This window comes from Pholis gunnellus, assembly GCF_910591455.1.
Source record: "Pholis gunnellus genome assembly, chromosome: 11".
Taxonomy (NCBI): Eukaryota; Metazoa; Chordata; class Actinopteri; order Perciformes; family Pholidae; genus Pholis; species Pholis gunnellus.
In genome coordinates this window covers 15,699,252-15,710,877 of record NC_136538.1, presented here as the reverse complement: position 1 = coordinate 15,710,877, position 11,626 = coordinate 15,699,252, and the positions used below count along the sequence as shown (strand labels likewise).

Sequence of the window (11,626 nt, the reverse complement as noted above, 5' to 3'; positions counted from 1 at the left end):
AATTCCAAATACATGCAAATCACCATTGTCCTTTAAACGCAGTGTCGACATTATTGCAAACACTTGTCTCCCTGCTGTTTTGTGTATTATATTTTTATTATCTTAGGATAAAAAAAAACATTAACAATTACATGGGATGCCTTGTTCTGCATAATTTAAACGTATACACAGTGGGGACAGGAATGGCAATGCTTTAGACATCATCACAGCCTCTTCATAACCCCGCCCACCCCAAACCCACTGCCCGCATGCAGTTTGCACTGCACAAAGACCAAAAGTCACGTGAGACAGCCTGCAAAGAGCACAAGAAGCATTCACAGTAAAGGAGGATAGGAAGGAGGATAAGATGGAGGGGAGGGAGAGTAAAAGATGAGGAGAAGGAGGGGAGGGGGGGGAGAAGAGAGGGAGTGAAACAAAGTGACTGCAGCACTGGCCTTGGTTTATTTAGACAGGAGAAGGAGCAGCATAGTCCTAGTATATCATTCTTCTCCCACACTTCAACTCCCGTCTCCTGATTGTGGTTTCCATTGTCTTTGACACAAAAAAAAGTTTTCATATATGCATGTATACATGTATATACATAGACGTATGTATATAGATATATAGAAACACATGTTCATAGCTACAGCACCTTTTCCCATGGGGCAACAGTGTCAATACCTTGCACATGGTACATGGCCGTGCCAAAGAAAAAAAAGAAAAATAAAAAAACAATATATTGGTCAGGATATTTATCTTTTTTTCCCTAAAGTTGGCATTTGACATGATGATATTCTATTGCCGTCTGGGGGAGGGAAGGGACAAAAGGTTCTTCTTTTGAGTTTATATTCAAGTTTTTTCCTTTTTTTCTGGTGTATAATTTCTTCTTTTCCTGTTTTAAAAAGAGTTCACACTTTTGTGATTTGCGTGTGCTGCTCTTCATCAAAAGGTTCATTTTCCGGATCAGAGTCAGTGGTGTCAGAGTATCGATAATGGTCTGGCTCATTGTCGCTAACGTCCGGGGTGACGGATGTCGAAGTGCTTGCCTCAGAATTCGAATCCTCCACGGTTTTCGTAAAATACAAATTCACCTGGAATTACAAATCAGAAACTAACTTCAGTCTGTGCAATAAATCATTGCTCTTTGGCCGATTTAATAGCCAAATGAAATGCGTACCTTGAAGTTTGGCGAGAAGTAGCGGTTAGCTTTGTCTTTGTTGGCCTTGTCCAAGTCGTTCTTGGTGAGCGTCAGGATGAGGTAGTCCCGGTCGCTTTCCCTGCTGCCGTCCCTGCACTCGGCGCTCTGCGGCGGGCCCGGTGCCGGTACCCCCGGCTGGCTGTCTGCGTTGTTCACCGCCCCGTTCTCCATCTTGTCCCCGCTTTCCTCTGGTCCAGGGATGAAGAAGGTGTTCACCCAGAAGTGAAACATTTTATCCTACGTGGCAAAAAAAAAGGGACAAGAGGAGATGTCGTGAGAAATTGCACAAAAGCGTCAAAGGAACTTCTCATTACGGCCATATTCTATATTGTTATCGTCAACAAAACTCCATAAAATCTAAACCAACACTGTTTTAGTCCACCAACAAAAGACGTCTATGGCACAAACTAATAGACTATTACCGGGCTTTTGCAATAAAAAGAACTACATTTATGTTTTATGTATTTTCATGGGATTTGTGGACAGTAAAAATAAAAACCCAGAATGGTGCCAGACTTAATTAACAGGCATAATTGTTGACAACCTGAAATAAGCTCTTAATGACAGAAACATGTTAAATTAAGCTGCAATCAAAGACACACACACACACAACTAACCTTCTTCATCATCTTATTCTGTTTATGGAAGAACTCCACTTTGATGTCTCCGCAAACTGGCAGCGGCTGGGGGAATTCGAAAAACATGTGCTTGTCCTCGCGGCGCGTGTGCGCCGGGTTCGACGTGTGAATCTTCACCTTCAGCTGGTACACCACGAACTGGGGATCTGCAAAATAAACGAGTCAACGATGCACCAGAGGAGGGCAAGATTGAGAGATTTATGAGGGAAAAGAGGGACAGAAAACACAAGAGTGAGCGACAGTAAAGGAGCAGGGAGTGTGCCAAGAGAAGAAGCAAGACACCAGTGTTATTGCATGAGTTGGACCAAAAAACAAAAACAGCACACCACCACCTCTCCCCTCTGAGTGTGAAACATGCTCAAATTAAGGAGGGGAAAGAGCACAATATGGAGCACCCAAAGAGACCCGGAGCCAGAGACATACGACCCTATTCTGATACACAGTCACGGTTGGGTCTTGTACCGGCGCAACACGTTGCATATAGAGGCATTTCAACCGGTGGCGGTCGTGTTCATAGACACTAGTCCTATCCTGCCTCAGACTGCTCCTGCCTGGTGGATCTCTGGGGCCATATAAAAAGCAAATGAGTGAAATGATAATAATGGATGAAAAGGCTCATTTACCCCAATGCCAATTCCCTTTCCTGAAGCCCTGAGGGGTCGGCTCGCTCCTGTTTTTAAAGGTACTGTCCCCTTAAGAGAGAAAGAAGGAGATTATTACAAACAGGACGTGGCTGGACCGTTAAGGGGCCTGACAGCAGGCACAAACACAAGAGCTCCACACAAACAATGTACAGATAAGTGCATCTACACAGTTTTACCTTCAGAAAAACAACAATCAGTACGCGGCCACAAGGTGTGCATCGTGTGACCCGACGCGCTGCGAGATGCACAAAGGGGAAGGAGGGAAGGGGGAACTCGAGATCGCCGACGACCACAAAAACAGAGTTGAATTTAGCAAAACAGAAATATTTAACATCGAATTATTTTTAACTGAATCTTCACAAAACTAGCTGCTCATCTTTTGCTGCGGTGAGCCTAGAACCTGAGGCTAGAAAAGGTTGATTTTTGAGTACATGTACGAGGACGTCAAACTCAGAATAGGGCCTTTTTTTTTTTTTAAAAGGGAGTGTTAGGAGGAAAGATCAATACAGTCGGGATGTTCAGCACAGTCAGGTGTTACGGTGAAAAGTCACAGAAATGAAGGAAGGAGGCGCATTCTTCTTCAGATACAGAGAGGCACAACAGCTCATAAAGACATTATAGAGAACTATTAAACCGTTTAGTTAGTAAAACAGCATTAACATGTTGAGGAAATACACACATGCACAATGGAAAAATAAAGCGTCATTATCTGCTGAGGAATTTCACCCAAAGGTCTCTGTGGGGATGACTTCAGTTGCATTATGAGATAAAGCACCGATGTTGATAAAGTTTTGGTTTCAATGCACTTTTTTTAAATAAAGCAAATTCCTGTGTGTGTGCCACTGAACACAGCAGACACACCATTTTTACAACAAAGTCATTCCACTCGAGCTCAGAGCAAACATGCAGTGATATGTAAATACTCACATGAAAGCACCACTACAGTGACTTATTAACACTAAAAATACAACACCGACCAGAATGTTTAATTGCTTTACTGACTTTTAGTTACTTCCTGGTTATGTAAAGCACACACACAACGTATCTGGCTTCCTCACTGTACTCGTCGGGTGTGTGCGTGCACAGTTCACTTCCCTCGTGCTCTGCTCTGTTTAAACAGTGAATATTGTAATTCCTCTCAACACTGTGCACAGAACGGTATTACACAGCAGAAAATGGACAAATGAAAGCAGAACCTGGCTTCTTTAGAGGCCGGCCTCATGAGGAAGCTAAAGCTATTATTAAAAGATGGCTCCAATTGTGTAAGTTTGTTGTACATCGGGACAAACTGAGGAGATCTGATTGAAAGCGTGTTTTCAGAGGGCAGAGAATGAGCTGGCCTTGTTGGAAGCAGCACCAGAAGGACTTTAGAAGAAATGCACCGCAGCTAATTCAGCCACGCTACAGCAACGGGCCGACTGAACTCTGCCGTAGACGACCCGCTCTGTTCCGCAGCGTGGGCGGAGCCCCCGACAGCGCACAACACATCCGAGGCTGCCGCTGCGTTTGAACAGCGGCGCGCATGCCTACGCCCTAGTGCGGAGGGAAGGTTGGAACACGAGCGTGACTCACTGCAGGTGCCCCCGCTGAACATGGGGAGAGTCTCGAACACCATTTTGTGGAAGAGGAGCGCCACCGGCTTGTAGTCCAGCTGGTGCTTCAGTAGGTGGCTGTAGTAGTAGACGTAGCGGCGCTGGCTCGGGATCGTTACTCCCTGCAACGACAGGGACAATGTTTACAGGTCTACAACGTAGGAAAGGTTGGGTTTTAGCAACAACTGATCTGAAGCTGGAAAAGCAGCTGCTGTGAGAAGACATTTGGTCTCAGACTGACGTCCCACCTTCTTGTCCCTTGTCCTGACTTCTCCGTAGAAGTCGAGCGCTTCTTGGGCCTTCTGGAACTTGCCGCGGTGGAGGAGATAGGCGCAGATCATGACTCCGGTGCGGCCCTTCCCGGCCTTGCAGTGGATGGCCGCCACGTGATTGTCGTCCTCGCTGAGCCACTGGTCCAGGTCTTCGCAAAACGGCTTAATTAGCTCCAGCTGGGGAGGGTTGTGGTCTTCGAAGGGGTACTGTGCAACTGAATATTGCCAGCAGAGAAGGAAAAAGAAGCGTGGACACAGCAAGACGGGTCAGAGGAGACATTTTATCAACCGTGTGTGTCATCAGGCTTTTAGGTCACACTGCTTATTCTTTTTTTAAGAGGGAAAGCATCTATAGAACATGTCAAGCAGCCTACCTCTGCAGTTAAATTTGGCAGTATCGTAGTGTCTTTCTGCGCAGCTGAAATGGGAAGAACAAAATGCGGTTAGCATACACAGAGAGAGGACGTTATTACGTGAACAGGGACAAACAAAACGTGCAACACTTACAGGTTGTAGATTTTGTAATGGTTTTTATGCTTTGAATCCAAAAACCTGTTTTGCAAGAGAGAACATTATATATTTATGAGATCAACTGCCAGAGCAAAAAGGAATTGACAGAAATGTGTGAGAAATTGCCTTTTTCTAGGACGACACAACAGAAGCGATGCAACTCACCGCACTACGTCATCTATATTGTTTCTGTACACGCCTTCGAGTCGCTCTGCTGGAAAGCCCATAGCAATGATGTTTGGGTAGATATCTGTTCAGGCCGGGGTCAAGGAGCTGTACATTGTGCATGACTGTGAACATCAAAGCTTTTCATGAAAACAAAAAACAAAACAAAAAAGGCATGAAGGCAGCATTACTGAGGCACATCTTCAACCTGAAGAATGAGTAGGTCTGCCTTCAACAGCCATCTAATTAAACCAAAGGTACGATTCATAAGAAAAAGTTCCCATCAGAGCACAGCGACAAGCAGCAGAGCGTTAAGAAAGTAACAGCCAACGTCAATATGAGGGTATCACTGTAGTTATGGATAGATGTGAGCACAGAGGACTGTGTGTGTGTGTGTTGTGACAGATGGCCTTGACAGTGAGAAGCAGGCAGAGCGGACGGGAGTCACGGCGCTCCTGCACTAGCCGGGCCCACATGTGGCTGCACGAGGAGAGTCTCCGCTCTCTGACCCGCATTTATTTTTAGAGCCCAAAAGTTATATCGGGATCATCGCAAAATGGTTCGGCTTATCTCTCTTTCGAAGCTCAGCTGGAAAACCAATTTGAATATCTATAAGAGATCGAACGCAGGCAGCGGCATGAAGAAGCACGGGTAGAAGAAAAACCTTTTGATCTAACAAAAGAAGAAGAAGCAAAACGCGGTTGTGTTTTGACTTGCACATGCAGCGGAAGGCAGTTGTGTTTGCGGCGTGGACACAAGTGGAAAGCACCAACTCTCTCGTGCTACATCTGCCTTTAAAAGTTGCCTCGAACCATCAAACGGGGTTCCGTATGTCAGCGCACGATTGGGATGGAAACTGTTGTGGCCGATTATACAGTGACATACATACAATTTTTAAAAAAGGCGCACACATCAGTGTCATGTTGCAGAGAAAAGCATAATTGAGTTGGCACGCGTGTCTTTGAGGCCTCATCGCCTACCTGTAAACTGAAGTCTGCGTGTCGCCATAAGCCGTGGGATTTCACACTTCAACCACAGACTCAAAAGGGCAAACCTTTACTTACACTTCCTGCGCCACCGTGTCAAAAAATAGAAAAAAGCCGAATGTTTCTCCGTTTCATTTTGAGCAGACCTTATTTCCTCAGTCAAATCACTTTTGAACTGGTCAGAAAGATTTGACACGGGCATCTGACAAACTCTGGCTTAGCTGGAGTGTGCACACATACAAGTACCTGCACATGCAAACACACACAAGAACAACCCTTTTACAATGCGCACACACACACACACACGCACACACACACGCATGCACGCACACGCACGCACACGCTTTATGCAGCTCAGGTATGCTCAACACGGGCCTTGGTGCATGAATTTAACAAGCCCAATAGCAAATCTATGGTTATATTAGCATACTGCCACGCTACTGACCTGTAGCTCACTATAAAGAGCTACAGGGACATACTGTGTACACACTGTGCATTAATCCAGTCCATTAATGCCTCAAAGACCTAATCAGGGGCCAAAACACAGCGTTGCTATGCTATTTGATGGGCTATCTAACCCTTGGACCTACTGGCAAAGTGATCCCAGTCTATTCTAAGTGTTTTTAAAAAGCTCCAGAGCTCCCAGGAGAGCCTCAGCCCAGGGCATGGGGGGGGCGGCTTGGTCTCTGCAGCTGGAAGGAAACGCACATACGGGACCCCGACGGAAGCTCCAAGTAGGAGGGAAAAGAGGAAAGAAAAAAAAAAAAGTGCCGTTTCAGGGCACGCCTTTTCTTTAAAGCCAGCCCTGCCTCGGCTCCGTGCGTACGCCAAATCCACGGCTGAGAGCGAGAGAAAGGGGGGAAAAGGGAGAGTGGGAACCGGGCGAGCGCCGAGTGAGGAGGGGGGGGGGGTGGGGGAGGACAGGAAAGGAAAGGAGGAGAGCAGAGGAAAGGGGGCAAAGCAGAGGGAGGGAGAATTAGAGTGGGAGTAGTGAGGGAAAAAAAGAGCAAAAGGAGAGGTGGTGGGTTGAGAGGGTAAGAGAGGGAGAGAGAGAGCACTCAGACGGCAACGCTGATACAAGATCACTGGCAACTCTATTTTAAGGGCAATTCCCAGAACTGCGATACTGCATTACATAACTGCAGAGAGCCCATATTGTTTTTAGACACCATGCCAAAAAAAAAAATGATAAAAGGGGATGGTTAGAAAGGGCCCACATCTGAACGAGAGGAGACTTCAAGTGAAAAAGAAAGACGTGTGCCCTTCACACCTGCACCGATCTCTAGAGGTAGCTTTAGTGTCACCACAAGTTTTACCACATTAAAAACAAACCAGGTGAGAAATGTCTGATTATAATATTGTGATGCACACGTTTCATCATCCCAGCAGACACTTCAGCTCAACGTTATCTATAGGACTGAGGAAACTAGCGCTCTGCTTTACATTTTCCATTCGTCTACAAAAGAAAAGAAACGTGATGCAGCAATGTTTTCAAGTAAATGCAACAACACCGAGGAGAACCAGAGAAAAATGATGTGCAGATATACTAAGGCATGTTTCATCTAGATAGGGAGACAACCTACAATCATAATTATCGATTCATCTTCAAAAATACCTTTTTTTCCCCCAACTGTAACCTTGATTAATCAATTAATCCTTTGGTCTATAAAGTGTCAAACAATAAGGGGGAAAAAACTGTCAATCACAGTTTCCCAGAAGCCAAGCTGACATCTTCAACTGTCTTGTTTTATCTGACCAGTGGTCCAACACAAAGATATTCCATTAAATCTCATACAACACTCAGAACACCGGCCACATTTTGGACGCCGGAGGCAGACAATATTTGCATTAAAAACACATCGAAATGAACTCTTCTCTTATTTGCCCACTTGTTTCAGCTCTACAACCAGAAATATCAAACTCAGGACTCAAAAGGCCAAAAAAGGGTGTTTTGAAATGCTGATTAAAAAGTCCAACTAGATCCCATCTCAGTACAGTCACACATTAGATTTCATATTTAGTTGCCCGTGGTAAACTAAATCAGTATAGTTCATGACCAGTACCAGCTTCAGTACCAGCAGTACAGCACAGAGGAACCAGGTCATCATCAGTGGTAACAGATGAGAAACGAGTCCTGCAGAAGGGCTTGAAATAGACATTCTTAAAGCTGGAAATGACTGCATCTCCATTAAAAATGGGGGAAGGAAAATGTTAATTAGATTTTTCGAAAGATTTTGGTCGAAATCCATCAATGAATACTCACCCATAGAGGACACAGCCGAGATGAAGGAAAGGTGAGAGCAGGGACCAAAAACCTACCACACAACGGAGTATAATGGATCTAGATGTACAAAGATATAGAGATAATACTAGACACCATCTAACCCTACCTGTCTTCAGACACACACTGATTTTAAAAACCTGACTTAATGCCACAACCCAAAGCTAGGTCCACCGCTGGTTGACTGGTATGTAACGTTAGGTAAACGTCGCTTACTCAAACACAGACTAATGTCCACTTGAACATTTTTTTTTACCCCATCTATAATACGACTGTGACATTTATCCGTGCAGGTTTGACAGATCCACCATCTTTCAAACATGCTGGGGTGACAGCAGAAGCTAGCTACGTTAGCATGGAAGCTAACTACCTCTACGTTACTCCACACTGACGTTTACGGGTCCGGTTCTGCTACTCAATGCTAATAGTACACATTACCGGTTAATGATCTGGGTGCTGGGGAAATTAAATGAATAAAAAAAAAAAATAAGCAGTGTGAAAGGATACATGTTAAGTCCAGGTCGAACCCATCCTCTTGATATCTCCTTTTGTTCCGGCTGACCATTTCTTTTATAATCGCAGCCATTGTAGCAGGTGACAGGAGTCTTTTAGGGGTAAATGATGAAAGCAGGTTCTTCTAGTGTTACCCGTCTGGTCGTGTGTGTCGCGATCAGTGGGTCGGGTCCTCGCAGGGGACGTGCGAGCCAGCAGAGCTCTTGGTGTCCGTCGGTGGGATTAGAAAGGCTTCCTCTGGAGCATAAAGACGGGCCTCGCTCCGCTCCTCCGTGCAGGCCCGACTTTGCCAATCCCGCAACTCGTCTAGCAAACCCTCCCGAATAAAATACATGCAGTTGTCCTTTAAGATGCCAGACACGGTCCAAGCCGATGATTCTTCAGACAGCGAGACTATCGAGGACTCACCGGTAAACCCGTCTCCAGTCACTCGGACGCAGCTAGCTCGCTAGCTGACGAGCTAAGCTAGCGGCAGCCAGCTAGCGACAATAGCTAACGCTGCCTCCTCTTTCGATCCAAGAGCCTCCTAACGATTCAACATCGTCATCGACTGATTGCCAAGAACACATCTGAAGAAAAGTGACAGGCTCCACCGTGAATGTATTTAAACTATACAAAAAGCTCAGAGATCTACGCGGATTGGTTTGACAGTTCCGTCCCGAGGAATCATCTTCTTTTCTTGCTCCTTTCGCTCCAGCTGAACTCTCAGGCTCCCATCATGGCCTCCACCGAAGGAAAAAAAGAAGGTAGAGCAGGCTGGGATTTTAGAACAAATATCCCTCCGCCTACTCCATATAGTTCTACCGTTTAAATAAAACCGGCCAACGCAGCGTTAGCTCGTTGTGTTTCGACAAATAATTTTTGATGCTGATGAAAAGCTGCTCTCAAAAGTAATTGTTCTAGCCTCGAAAAACGCAATAGTCGAGTTATTTCATGCTTCTGGCGGAAGGATAAAGTGAGTCGGCATGCGACGCTCCCTTCTGTCAAAGTGATCACGTGTGACTGTAATTAGGGAAGTTTCCAACATAATGTCACTTTTCGCGGTTTAAACTGTCATTTCAGGCCGTAGAAAATATATCCTTTAACTTATCAATCTATAAGACGTTTATTATGTTTATAGTTGAATATTAGTATACTTTGCAGTTCCAACATTGTCTTCTTCATACAATATCTTCAAAACAATCCTACATTATATTAACGTTGTTCACTGCATGGACCAGAGACTGTTATTTTATTGTTTATATTCTTGTCCTTGACGCTCACTTACAGTGAAAAAAAGTGACATTATGCATAATAAAATGACAAATAGAGTCATTGCCTAGATTCATATGAGATTATTTCAATGAAACCTATAATAATAATAATAATAATAATAATAATAATAATAATAATAATAATAATAATAATAATAATAATAATAATAATAATAATGGCACTTTAGTTTACAAGAACACAAAGAAATAATCAAAAATGTTGAATGCATCAAAAATATTTATCTGAAGTAAGTGGGATTCTCAGTGGTTTGGATTAGATCTGAAACAATTAGTCAAATAATCAATTAGTCAAGCTACAGAAAACAAACAGCACGCAATTTCATTATTGATTATTTATTTCATTTGAAGTGTCAAAAATTTCGCAATTGAGTAAATGTAAACATTTGCCGGTTTTCTTATTCCTTAATAAGTCCACTGCACTCCAGCAGCAAAAATCACTGTATGTGTCTATGTCCTGCTCTGGAGGCCCATTCTTGCTAAAGCCAAACAGCCACAGCATGAGGTCACTTTCGTAATCGTCATGTTCATAATGCAAAATAATTGGGGCACCATCTCTCCTAATGAACTGTGTGTAAACATCAGCCTACATCTCAGGAGGCCCTATACTCAATCCATGTTCACGCAACACAGATGTGCAAACCATTGATCACTTACTGACATTTTCACATTTAGATGAGGTGCATGCCTTTGCACATCGACCATCATGCCAGTGATACATTTTGGGGTGTTAAGAAACGCTTAGCCTTCAGAAATATTAGGCCTGTGGGACACAAGAGCTTTACACCAGTAGCCTTCCTGGTCATTTCTCAGTGACATGACATGTTGGATGTACAGTAGTTGGAGATTTTATAAAGTACTGAGGTTGCAATTCAGCAGATTTAAATGAGGTTACCTGGAACATCGCAGATTAAATGATCTGGTCCCACGTGAGGCTAATTACAGCTTCTTACAGGAGATACTGGTTCTCCTCAAAGAAGAACACTCATCTGGTAGAAAATGTAAGCCCTTACAGCTTAATGACAGAACGGCAAAATTAATCAGTCCTTCAAGTTCACTCAACCGCCTCTTAAGTATAATTTGAAAGCATCTCAGGATCTCCTTAATCTGTTATAAAAGATCAGTCTGGCAAAGCCAATCCAGAGTCAAACCCCAGTATTTTACAATTCCAACAAAGGTGCATAAATATATTAGACAGTTCTAAAGAACATCTCCACTGTGACTGCTGCTTGTCCAAATACAGGTAGAAACACAGGACTATCTTTGGGTCTGATATAAGTGAGAGAAGTTATCATGATGAGTGTCGTTATCAAGCCCACCTCCTGTCAGAGAAACCCACAGTGACTGAGTCCTTCTGCATGCATTTAAAAGTAGCCTACTTCTGTTATTTCGGTGTTTTCCCGTTCCACTTCTTGCCAGCAGATGGCAGCACTGCGCTCTTGGATTTGCAGCCACAGAATGCCACACTGCCCAGTCGACTTCAACCTTTAACCCTCAATTGATAGGTACCTTGTACAGACATAAGATAAATAGAGTGTGGCGCAAAACAATGTGGCGCAAAGACGAATCAGGACAGA

General features: G+C 44.1%; 1 protein-coding gene across 2 annotated transcripts; it reads right to left on the bottom strand.

Moving 5' to 3' along the window:
- Positions 1 to 422: 422 nt before the first annotated feature.
- On the bottom strand, positions 423 to 9,493 carry LOC306703124 (phosphatidylinositol 3,4,5-trisphosphate 3-phosphatase and dual-specificity protein phosphatase PTEN). 2 transcript variants are annotated; one of them, XM_079168970.1, is made up of 10 exons: positions 8,773 to 9,493; positions 4,999 to 5,083; positions 4,831 to 4,875; positions 4,698 to 4,741; positions 4,300 to 4,538; positions 4,032 to 4,173; positions 2,439 to 2,507; positions 1,795 to 1,961; positions 1,157 to 1,414; positions 423 to 1,070 (listed from the first exon to the last, which is right to left on the bottom strand). In XM_079168970.1, exons 1-10 carry the CDS (start codon positions 8,849 to 8,851, stop codon positions 888 to 890), a joined length of 1,311 nt encoding a protein of 436 aa, XP_079025096.1. In that variant the 5' UTR covers positions 8,852 to 9,493; the 3' UTR covers positions 423 to 887. The 2 variants fall into 2 exon arrangements, with proteins under 2 accessions (XP_079025096.1, XP_079025097.1); XM_079168971.1 differs by lacking the exon at positions 2,439 to 2,507.
- Positions 9,494 to 11,626: the final 2,133 nt, after the last annotated feature.